Here is a 12,695-nt window from a genome sequence, read left to right as displayed (position 1 = left end):
TCGGCCCAATTTTTAAGTATCTTTAAAATTTGTTTAAATAATCTAATTTTTATTGGAATCAGCTCAAACTTGCTGCACAACATAAGAACATATAAGTCTCTGAAAAATATACAAATGAAAAATTTTCTCAAATCGTTACTATCATTATTAATTGTGGTTGATTCACTATATGCTCAGTCAGTTCAGTTTGAGGTTCATAAAGAAATTGAAGGTACTAATGATATACTGTCAGTAGTGGTACCTCAAGAATTAAGAGGAAGGAGTGAAGTAGTTATATTCCTAGCAGACAGACCTATTAAAGGTAATGGTATGTCACATGACTATCACATGATTGTACATGTCATCTATGTGTACATGTTCATGTGGTTTTTGTTCCAGAGGTTGTTTCTCTTGATTCATTGTTGCCGTCTTGTTTCATTGAGCTTCATAAGCAACAGTTGATGTTAACTCCATGGGAGCAGATACTTAAATCAGCTCAAAATGTGCTCTTCAATGAAGAACTGTTTGCACAGGTATAATACTGTACTATAATAATTAATGTATTTGTATTAATTTGGTTTAGATTGTACAATCATTTGTGATCAGGAACTTGTATTATAATATAGTGTGAAACTGTACAAGAGGAAAGGTTAGAGATATGTAACGAGATTACTAGAATATACAAAGTTTTACTAGGTCATGACTAGTGGGTGGGTCATTGAACCTTATCGCTATAAGAAAAACTACTCACACAAGTCATGTATCATGTGCAGGTGGGTGTGGTTGTGGGTGGAGTCAAACATGACGTACATTGATTAGGTTGATATGGGAGGAGTACCAGCAACACTGGTTAATATTGTATCAAGACTTCAGCCATTAGCAGTGGCAATTTTATGTGATTATTTAGAAATGACTAGTTTTACCTATTGATAACACTTAAAGTAAAGAGGAGAGAAAGGAGAAAAAGTGTGTGATGGAAGGGAATGAGATAGAGAGTGACAAAACATCATTTCATACAAAAATTGTAAGATTATTGTTATAGTGCATCTCATTCATTGCAGTTTTATTGAATGATTACTTTAATATTTCGTTATATGACTGTTACCAAATACAGCAACATAAATGTTTCCATCCTTATCCAGTGCCATGCCCACTGGATCAGATAATCCTGAGATTAATTTGACTTGTTTCCTGTCAGGACTTAATACATGAAGACAACCATTGTTACATGATACAAAGATATATCCTTCATCATCAATAGCAATACCTCGAGGATAATTAAAGTTACCGTCTGGATTATTGTATGTATCAAGATGAGTTTTACCATCAGGAGAGAAGACTTGAACGTGATTGGGATTCGAAATGGTAACGTGTATCTTTCCTTCATTATCAACTGCTACATCAGTTGCATTACCATCACATTGTATGACTTGTACAAATGTACCATCTTCTTTAAACACTTGTACTCTTTTGTTGCTGTTATCAGCTACTAATATGTTACCTTTACCATCAGTAGACATACCAAAAGGACTAGACAATTGTCCATTTCCATTACCAAAACTACCAAACTGACCAATATACTGACTAGTAGTAGCTGAGAAATATTGCACACGATGAAGCTTATAATCAGAAACATAGAGCCTGTCTCCTACCAGCAATAAACCCCAAGGATATTTAAACTGTCCATTACCATCACCTTTAGATCCGATCCTTCTCACTGCAGTACCATCCTCACTAAATACCTGAACAAACCCATCAATGCAATTACCAGCAAATATCTCACCATTAGTATGAACAGCAATACCATCGGTACCATTCCCTACATCAAAGTATCTCTGGTTAGTTAGTGTGGTATAGTCTCTTGATGCTTTTACTGACAGTTGATAAGGACTACCTTTAATATGGTGACCTCTTGTAGTCACTGATAGTTCATATCCACCAATACTTTGAGGTGTGCATGATACAATGGCTGTGTTGTTATCATTCACTATAACAACTCTACTCTCCTCTTTACTACCATCACTTTTGATAAAGGAAGCCTTCAAATAACTTGCTGCTTTATCAATGCCTGCTGGTAGGGCCACTTTGAATTTCCTTTCTTTTTTTACCATTGCCAATGGAATAGCTAACCCACTATCAATGGAGTATGTGGCTGGATCAGCTTCAAAAACACTGCCAAATTTATGAATTTCATTGCTAATGGCAGTACTATCAAGGCGTGTAAAAACTACTTTTTTATATTCTATTTCTAAAGGTAGTTTCTTATATTCTTCAATGCATTCCTCTAGTTGATTGGTGATTAGCTTTTTAACACTGAGAACTTCACCTGGATCAGTACGCTCACTCACTGATGATGCAAGATGACAACCGTGAGAAACTTGTTTTACCAGTTTATGAAACTCGTCCAACTGCTTCTCGACAGAATTCCTCTTAGCACTAGCAATCCCTTCTGTCTCCATTAGTAGATTGTTGCATCTCTTATCTAAAACAGCTTTAAGCTCTTCAAACGTTTCCTTGATTTCCTGCCTTACTTCTTCTTTATGTGTTGCTATCTGCTCTAGCATCTTCTCTCCATTAGCAATAGCTTCAGTGACTAGAGGAATGACTCCATCACAACTAGTAACACTTTCCTTTAATGCTTTACGTGCTGTTTCTCCTTCATCTATGTAATAATTGTAATTGTGATTTTTATGATGAATGTTAAGACAAATCTGACAAACTAATTTATCACAATCCTTGCAGTAGTATGTCAGCTTTTCTGAATGTTGAATGCAATAAACTGCCTCATGTTTAATAGCAGGCAACTCAATAGACTCCTTTGTTTCTAAATTGATCAACTTGTGATTGGCTTTTTTCTTGCTCCGCTTATGACTTTTCTTACAATGCTCACACAGAAACTGGCCACAATCACAGCAATACACGACAGCTGCATCACTGGAATCATCAACACTACACTCATCACACAATACTGCTTCCTTGCTGAGAATCTTATTTTTGATTGAAGCCTCTTTTGATTTATGTTCTAACCAAAGGTTTTGAGTGAGGCCTTCAATGTTACCATCAGGTAAATTAACGTTAGTGTCACACGTTGGACACTTTAATGAGGTATCAGCACTACCTTGCTTCTCTTTAGCTTTTATCAGACACTTCTTACAGAATGAGTGAAGACAGGGAAGCATGAGGGGGTCAGTGTAATACTCTGAACAAACCTCACAAGTCATAGTGATAGCTGGACTTGTGTTTTCTGCCATTATTACCTATGAGAAAGTGAATAATCTTCTAGTAACTGATAATATTTAACATACTTAAGTTGTAATTGCTGCTGCTTCAAATGTATCGGCGCTGCCTTTTCTTTTGCTTGTCTATGAGCCCCGCCCTTATCCCTTGCTTGACTTATTAACACCCCGCAATAATTTAATCGGCTTTGATTCGCCCACAAGTCACACATGGCGTCGAATTAGTCTCGCTAGCCAGACCATTCCCCAGCCTACAGTCATTTGGGTTACTTGAGTAGGAGATGCCAGGAGAATGCTATTGATGTTGATTTAGATAGAGCCACAGCAGCTAGGGTGCTATTGATGGAGATGATGCTCTCCGTGTCCAGAACTTTCAATTTATTGCTGACTTTTGCTAACAGTATTCACTCAGCAGTGGTAAGCTCTCCCTCTCCTCTTGTTACATTTAGTGGTAAAACAAACATTTATTACTAATAGGATTTATCATTAACAAGAGAAGAGGAGGCTGTTGATAGATTCTTGTATAAGTTGTATTAGAGTGAAGAAGTAATGATACATCAAGCAGGTACTTTAATAAGTACATATATACCTCATGTGTGCACATGTACCTGTATCTTGTGTGTAACTGATGAGTAATTGGTAATAGCATAATGCATAAATAGTAGCTATCTATTTATTATTTGTAAATATTTTTATTATTATTTAGAATGAAGTGTTTGATCACAGTGGCAATGGTCAGTGGAGCCAGTAGTATCAGAGGAAGAGGAGGAGGAAGAGGAAAGGAAATACTAACTGTACGTGTACATGTATTATTACTCTTTCTCGCTTTATATTTCTTTTGTATTTATTATTAAATTTGTGTCGATTTTGTAATTCACTTGTTATATGCTTTTAATAAAAACCTGATTATTATTGCAACAAGCATAAACACACATACATTAACTCAGCTGGTGATGTCATGACATGAGGATAATGTGTGAAGTGGCTGTCACAATAATTCAAACAGAAGAACAAGTCACGAGTTTTGTAGTAGCAAGGAAAGGGATTTATTATTGATACATGTAGATATGCTCCTACAGCAGTAAAAGGTCCATAATTCAAGGAGTAGTCTACATCAAAGACTCTAAAAGTTGCGTATAGATGTTAATGTTATGTAAGAGTTAAGCAAGTTGTCATGCAGTTAGTGTCAAGACCCTAGATCTGTTTCTGTTCAATGCCTGCTTAAGCTGTTCATGGGTTTTAGGCAAGGAAGTTACCTGCATGTACATTTGTCAATGTTTTGCAGTCAACAGCATTCAGTGAATCATAACTGATTCTGATAGCGTATATCTAGCTTAGCAATAACAAAAACAAACAATAAGAAAAACAATAATAACAAATTACTACTGCAGATACTTTAGCTAATAAAAATAAAATAAAGAAAAAAAATTAATGAAATATGACAAAAATTATGAAACGTGTAACAAATTTAGCTCTCAACAAATTTAGCTCTAGAGTGATAATATACAACACACAGAGTTCAGTGCTAGTCCAGCCACTGTATGATGGGCATCATTAAACACGGACTGATTGGTGTGCTCGACTTCTGGTATCTCATACACTTTAGATTTTATCAGCATTGTTCAGCATTTGGAGTCCTATCATGTCCTTAGTGTAGTACTAATGGAAGTAATAAGAAATAGCTTAATAGAAAGGTATCTTGTTAGAGGTTAGAGGTGAGCTAAAATTAGCTTGATATTAGCTGTTGTCACCTTTTCAATGATCTGTTCACACCTCAAAAGTGAGAACAAGAACAGGAAGTTAAAATTTTATTTTTTTTAGTTTTATAAAGGCCATAAGTTCGATAGATGACACAAAAGCACTAAAAAGGTAAGTTTCATTTTTTACCAGCAGGTCAAAAAATTTATAGCTGGAATCATCTCAAACTTTCTACACAGCTTGAGAACATCAATATGTATCAGGAAATGTAATAGAAGTTGGGGGTGATTTCAGAGCCATTTTTCAGAAAAAAACCATGGGCTATAGCCTTGGGTACTTTTCAAAATTTTGGCACTTTTTTTAAAATGACCGTAACTCAAAAAATTGAAGTCGAAATCAGCTCAAACTTTCTACACAGCATAAGGACATCAATATGTATCAGGAAATGTAATAAAAATTGGGGGTGATTTCAGAGCCTTTTTCGGAAAAAACCATGGGCTATATATATATAGCCTTGGGTACTTTCCCGAATTTTGGCACTTTTTTACAATGGCCATAACTCGAAAAATTGAAGTCGGAATCAGCTCAAACTTTCTACACAGCATAAGGACATCATTATGTATCAGAAAATGTAATAAAAATTGGAAGAGATTGCGGAGCCATTTTTTGGAAAAAACCAATGGACTATAGCCTTAGGTACTTTTCAGAATATTGGCACTTTTTCAAAATGGCCGTAACTAAAAAAATTGAAGTTGGAATCAGCTCAAACTTTCAGGTGTCATTGCTAAATCATACATGTTGCTCTGGCTGAACCAGTATGAATTCCAGCATGATTGTATCAAGGCTGATAGATTCAGCTATGCTCATTGCCATATTAGCTGCCCAACATCCATGATTTAGGATGCATTAGGCTGGATCAGGCTGACATCATTCATGAATCAATCACAAATTCTTGGCTGTGTAAGTAACTACAGTAACTTTTCAAAGGCTTTTACTATAGCATTATCAATCTCCAAAGTTATAGATCCATTTGCACAAACACCTTCTGGCCACTTTAAAGTAAGGTTTAAGTTCAATGCCAATGGAAATCAAACTTTTCCTGCAACACCAGCCCAATCATAATCCAATGATTCTGCTCCAATATATTAGGACTCCGTAAATCACCATGCACAAAATTCTTCTTTCGTAGTTTAGGCAGGAAAGTATTCTTTAAAATTTTTTGCACTTGTTTTATCTCTCTGGAGCTACTTTAGCTCCAGTAATGTATTCCATCACCAACCATTGCTCATTAATCAACTGTGGGGGCCATCTGTTGCTCAACCTTAAATCTATGTACAGCCATTCCGTAAAATTTAGTACAATTGATGATGACTGACTGGTCTTTTAATTTAGCTGTGTCCATTCCTGGTTCAAACAGTTTGATATTGCTAGATCTATATCTCTTATTTGTAGCAAAAAAGTATGAATAATATTTTAATGTGCCTGTATCAGTTGTAGTTTGTTCATAATAGTTAATCAGATTTGCAATTAGCCATGATAGCCTTGCGAAAATTGTAGCAATTTTTTGAATTGGGTCTTGGGACCTCCATTTACAATGTATTAATAATGCATGGCTGATCAATCGAAGCAAAAAATATAACCTTTCTTTCTGTATAAAGAGCACCAAATGCTTGAAGGTAATCTCTTCCTACTACTGAAACCAAGATAATAGGGGTAATCCCTACTGTTCCATAGTCACTAATGATATATCTGTAATTGTTAGAGGCTACACTCTTGATTATGAATATTATTGATGGTTTTCATATATTGTCATTTAATCCTAAATTTTCTAGATTGCTCAATAGTTGTATTTTATTCATTCTTTAATGTTCCAGAACCAGAACATTCTAAACTTGTATGCTAGTATATAAGGAAATTGTTACTTAATTTTATTATCTGGATGATTTATTTATAAATTCAGTTAATAAAACTAACAGTAGTATATGCTACATTTTGTAAATTTACATCTTGGTTGGTTGATGCCAAACCATTCTTTGTTTCAAAATTGCAAAGATCCTTACCCTCAGAGACAGACAGTAATGCTGCTTTAAAACTGAATGTTGGTATTAGCATGACCAGGAGCAACTAAAAGAAATTGAGTAATTTCTGATCTAGAATAGAGAGAAATTATCATTGCTTGATACTAACCAATTAGTGGAATGAACTCCAAGAATATGATCAAATATTGCAACATTGTAAGGTAGATTATGATGGAGAACAATACAGCTTAGCCTCCTTCTCTCTCGGAACTGAAGGAAACAAATATATCTAACCATTTAAAAAGAATGCTAACGAGTGGGAGTGAGGCAGCTAGCTACTAACTTTAATAGGTAGGTATTATGTTTCTGATTTCACAGTTATTATGAAGTTTATATACATGTAGATCTATAGCCTAGATCTAAACCTTGCATAATTAGGTATGATTACATTTTGTTGTAGAGAGTGAAATGTCATGTCATGAATAATGGGAAAAAAATTCTTTTATCACACTGAAAATTCTATGTATAATAAATAGTGAGAAATAATGGTTTCTAAGACAGAAAATAGCGAAAAGAAAGAATGATAGCATAACAAGTTAAATGTGGGCAGCAAAAAATTACTAAAGATTAAAACAAATCAACAACTGATTCCCGTCTAACATAATCAGTAGAACTTGGCACTATTTCTCTTCTTTGTTGATCAACAGTTTTATGCGTTTCAGTTACATCTAAAAGAGGATCATCATCTTCATCTTGCTTCTTGAATAACTTCTTAATTAGAGCATCATAACATTTCGTACGTGATAACTGCAGATAAAGATGGTACATAACAATCAAAATAAAACTAAAGATAAAAACAGATAAACAAGTATTGTACCAGATCAATACTTTGCTGTCATCAGTAAAGGCTACAGATAAAGAAGCCATGATGCATAAGTTTAATAAGAACCAAACTTCAATATTATTGTTCATTCTTATATTATAAACTCCACCAAAACAATGACTCAATGATAGCATAATAGCTGACACAGTTAATAGCATTGACAATAGAAAATGCTGTGACTGAATGAAACTGTCAACTAATGTAACTGATAATAGTACTGGTATCCTAGCCACTAGCAGTAGACCAGGCCAGAACCGATACTCATCTTTCATTGGACCACTGTAAGCATCAATAATAGGCTTGAAATGACTCCAAAATTTATTTAAGAGTGTGTAATTTGAAAGATACTTCTCATAAAAAGGACTAAGTAAAAGGAACAGTGTGTATGGTATGACAAAGAAAACAGACACCAATAGGGCAAATCCAAATAGTCCAGCATGCTTCCCTTTAGCATATTCAACATTAGGATCCTCATACCATAAACTAACTGATCTTACTGACTCATTTGTACAGTGAAGAGTTACATCACGCTTGTGTAGTACAATAACAATAGTACCTACTAGTTTAGTATACGAGAGAAGGAAGAGTGTAGATAGAACAGGAACAGCATGAGACCCCATCAGTCTTGATATTTTACCGTATCTCCTGCACAATTGTATGATGATAATGATAATGATCCACAGGTAGAGAGGGAAAGCAAACTGGAGCCATTGTTTAACATAACTGTCCATACCATTGTACAAACATATCTCGAACCCAAAGTCCAAGTTAATCCATGATATCACTTGACTCAAGACTGGTAATGCTCCTTTCCTTGAAAAGACTGGCTCGTATAACTTGACAATGTTAGCATAGAACAATAGACCATTCAGTGTACCCACTGATACTGATAAATTGAGGGCAATCAGTAGAACCACAAGTAGCACACCCATCACTGCAAACAGAGCAATCCAAGTTATCATCATGTAATTATCATGACACTGTCCACACTTGTTTGATCCCATTAGTAGACTGTATCCCTCTGTACATGATCCACACATTCTGTGTCCTCTATTATCCACACATTGAGTATCAGTGTCATTCAACTTGAAGGTAACAGGATTAGGAAAACAATAGAGGAGGCAGTCCTCATTGATAATGCAAGCATCAATATTGTTTGCAGTAGCATTGAAAGATGTACTGGTATTATACATTCCTATCCACAGTAGACCATTGTGTGTGATGGTTAGAGTAGTTATATTGCATGTCACATTCTCTCTTGAAACACTTTGACTGCAAGCACAGATAAATCTACCTTGTGAGCTTTTTGTACTAAAACCAATGGGACATTCATTAACAATATAATCCCAATGAATGAGAGAGGATGTGTTAGTAGCAAACACTATGGTATGTTTTACATGACTGGGAGCATGATTTGGTTTATATTCAACCAGTGAACAAATAGAATCAGGCTTAGGTCTAGCATATATATTATCAACCGTAAGTCCATCATATATTTCCAATATACCATCAGTGGCAATTAATGATCCAAAGTAATCATAACCAAACAAAAGTACATAAAACCGTAGTGCTTGACCTGGATAAATCTGTTTTTTATTAGCAGTGCAAAAACATGCTTTCCGTGCATCACCTGTTGAACTAATGTTTGGATTTGTCAAGTTGAAATGATTGCTTCCTCGATCAGTATATCCATATATATCGTTACCAAATGCAGCACTATTGTTTATTAATGTAAGAGGTATATTTGATGCCTCTAATATTATGTTACTACCTGACTCTTTAACATAGATACCTCCACCTTTGTAAGAAGCATGGTTACCAATAAACTCCAAGTTAGCTGATGATGTTAATACCAATTTTGACAAGTCATTTATTGATAATCCTCCTCCAACTACTCCAGTATTGTTTTTAAATGTTAATTTATTTTCAATTGTTACTAATGATATTCTAAGTAACAATCCTGTTGAGTGAGTGTTAGCTACAATAACATTACTGAGACTAATAGCATTACTGTTTAATATCACATTTGCTTGATTTCCAATCAGTTTAGTATCTGTTATTTTGATTTGGACCGGTGACAAAAATTTTGTATCAATATATAAGCCTGTACTTTTTATATTGTTAGATATCGAACAAGACTTCATGATAATAATAAAGTGATTGCTAAGTGTTCCAGGTAAGTATTCATCTCTAAGTATTAAAAGTCCATCCCAATTATCACGAAATATACTGTCCTCTATTACAAAAGTAGAAATTGATTGAATATCAGGAAATTTGCAATCAACTGATTTCAACATTTGGGCAAATTTAATATGAAAGGCGGGGGCATCAAATAATACTGATTGAAATGATGCATTATGAACATGAAAAGAAAAAAGGCTATCATTCAAAATAAAACGAGAGAGGCTATAAAGTATATTATGATAGTTATGAAAGATGACTGACAGATTGTACGAGGCACCATGATTAGTATAAAATACCATCCCAGTGTAATTAAATAATGTGACATTAGTCAGTATTAGTGAGTAATGAGGTAGTGCAGTCCTACAGACTGGAAGAGGCTCATACGTAATAACTACACCATAACAAACAAAAACTGAGGATGATACCTTAATATCAAAAGCATTGTTTAATTTCATGAAAATTGTATTGACAGGTTCTTCTGTTCCATTAAATAAAGAGTTAGTTACTGTAATATTACTGGATGATTGAGCAACGACATGAACATTACTAATGAACATGTTAGAAATAATGACATGACTGCTGTTATAAATGAGAATAGACCTTTCATTACTCCTGCTACTAATAAGACAAGCCTGATCCAGTCCATATAGAGTAACATTCCTTACTGCAGTCATGTTGACATCATCATTAATGTCACTGGTTCCAATGAAGTAGAAGATGCTGTTATTGTATTGAGACATATTCCCAGCATACACTGATAAAGAATTACAAGGTGACTGAGTAACTGAACTGCAGTCATCAGACACGTAATACTGATGAGAGGAGACACTGCAGGAGCTACTGAAGAATAAGAAAACAACCACTAACAGGAGAGACATACTCTTGCTTGCTATATCTAGTATATACTACTTGCTAATGCAACATGAGCTCTTTCATATAGGCATCTCAAACTCTCCAATTATGCAAATCTTGTAGATTAGTCATAGGAATTACAGGCTTGGCTAAACTCACATTTTAGATGGAATCAAATTTAATGAGCCAGTCAACTTGCTGTCATTTTGAACTAATTTCTGGCATGTATTATTAATGCTAGAGTGCTCCTGTCTACTAGTGTATATCTCTCCTCTTCTGTGGCTTAATTGCAGGGGCATAGCCAACTATCGGCCATAACGAATTTACTACCTGACTTGAGAATTGAGATGTTTTGGATCTGTAGTCATAGGTGAATCATAGATACTGGGTGATGAAATGATGCAATAACACTAAAATACAGATCAACTTGGGTCAAATAGAGAGTGGGGGAATGAAATATGTGTGAATTGAACTATTTCTTCCTTGAATTCTAGTTTGTACAAGTACAAATCTAATAAGTCTAAGAAACATTCCAAAGCACACCCTACACAAATGACACATTCATTGTCAGCAAGTTCATTGTCAGCAAGTTCATTGTCAGCAACCACCAGATTAAACTATCTGCTCTAGTAGTTTTATTTAAACAGGTGGGATTGTTCTACAACTTGTTCTATTTGTACTTGTACAAATACAAATTTGATCAAGAAATGTACATAAAATTGCTTGATTAAACTACATATTAGTTGGGGCTATGTGTTTTTATGATAAGTGGATATGCAAAGAATTATTCTTCGCATTACAAAGTACATTTTGTATTGGGCACAATATGCGAATGTGTTTGAAATGTCAAATCCTCCATCCATTTATTACAAAAGTATGTATAATCATAAAGCTTCTGTATTGTTGCTGCTCAAACAGAATGGTATACATGTGCATAAAAAAGTTATATATTTTGTCCTGTCCAACAATAAAAATATTTCTGTTATAAATAGTTCATAATCCTGACTTGATTGCTCACATTGTCAATCAACTCCAGCCTCAATCCCTAGTTTATCTTTGACTGCTATTGCAGAGCAAGTCACAACCGAGTTCATTAGTTTGGCTGGCTAGTCCTAATTCTCATGACTAACTGAGGAGAGAAGGAGAGAATAAGAGAAGAATCATTTAAATTTAACTATAATGTACTTACTTTTCCAAACCACGTGAGTTTCTTAATTTTAACACATGTACAAACTCCTTTCTACTTCATTCTCCATTATCTAAATACCAATAATAATGATGATGATGATGATGATGATGATGATAATAATAATACACGTACATGTAATGGTGAAATGACTATATAAATATTAAAAATAATCATAAACGTGCATATCAATCTAGCACAAAGCTATACATTTGAAATTAATAATAAAAAATGAACTGACTATTTATATCAAAAATTGTGAAAAGACATCAACAAGATGACTGCTGACAGATGAGCCAGTCACAGCCTTGCAAGTTTCATTGAGCTCAGCTTTAAAAAATGAAAATTAATAAAAATAGAGCAACACAAAGAGAAGGAGCTAGTTACCAGGTGTTATAGGGTTTTAGCTGCATAGTACATACCCAGGGCTGTGCCTATGTCAGAGAGACAACCCATCAAATGATCAAAGATTTTAACATCTTCCAAATTAACATCCTAAAAAGAAATGACGAAGAAATTTGCTAGTTTTAATCATCAGAAATTTATTAAATAAATAAAATACTGTATCATTAGTTGATTGAAATGCTATTGATTAAACAGTGCAACTTTTTCACCAGATTAGGTTTAGGTCCAAGTTTCTTCTTAACTCTCTTGACCAC

The 12,695-nt window shown here is 34.4% G+C and overlaps 1 protein-coding gene and 1 long non-coding RNA gene across 2 annotated transcripts; both read right to left on the bottom strand.

Moving 5' to 3' along the window:
- Window positions 1–1,058: 1,058 nt before the first annotated feature.
- Window positions 1,059–3,230, bottom strand: LOC100636374 (E3 ubiquitin-protein ligase TRIM71-like). The gene is made up of 2 exons (XM_003387926.2): window positions 1,304–3,230; window positions 1,059–1,246 (listed from the first exon to the last, which is right to left on the bottom strand). Exons 1-2 carry the CDS (start codon window positions 3,228–3,230, stop codon window positions 1,059–1,061), a joined length of 2,115 nt encoding a protein of 704 aa, XP_003387974.2.
- Window positions 3,231–11,708: 8,478 nt separating this feature from the next.
- On the bottom strand, window positions 11,709–12,539 carry LOC109583383 (uncharacterized). The gene is made up of 4 exons (XR_002185513.1): window positions 12,424–12,539; window positions 12,278–12,366; window positions 12,040–12,109; window positions 11,709–11,979 (listed from the first exon to the last, which is right to left on the bottom strand). It is a non-coding gene; the product is annotated as an uncharacterized LOC109583383 (long non-coding RNA).
- Between the last annotated feature and the right edge of the window lie 156 nt (window positions 12,540–12,695).

This window comes from Amphimedon queenslandica, unplaced genomic scaffold (assembly GCF_000090795.2).
Source record: "Amphimedon queenslandica unplaced genomic scaffold, v1.1 AMPQUscaffold_13309, whole genome shotgun sequence".
Classification (NCBI taxonomy): domain Eukaryota; kingdom Metazoa; phylum Porifera; class Demospongiae; order Haplosclerida; family Niphatidae; genus Amphimedon; species Amphimedon queenslandica.
The sequence above is the reverse complement of the archived record's forward strand: the minus strand, read 5'-3'. Positions and strand labels throughout refer to the sequence as shown.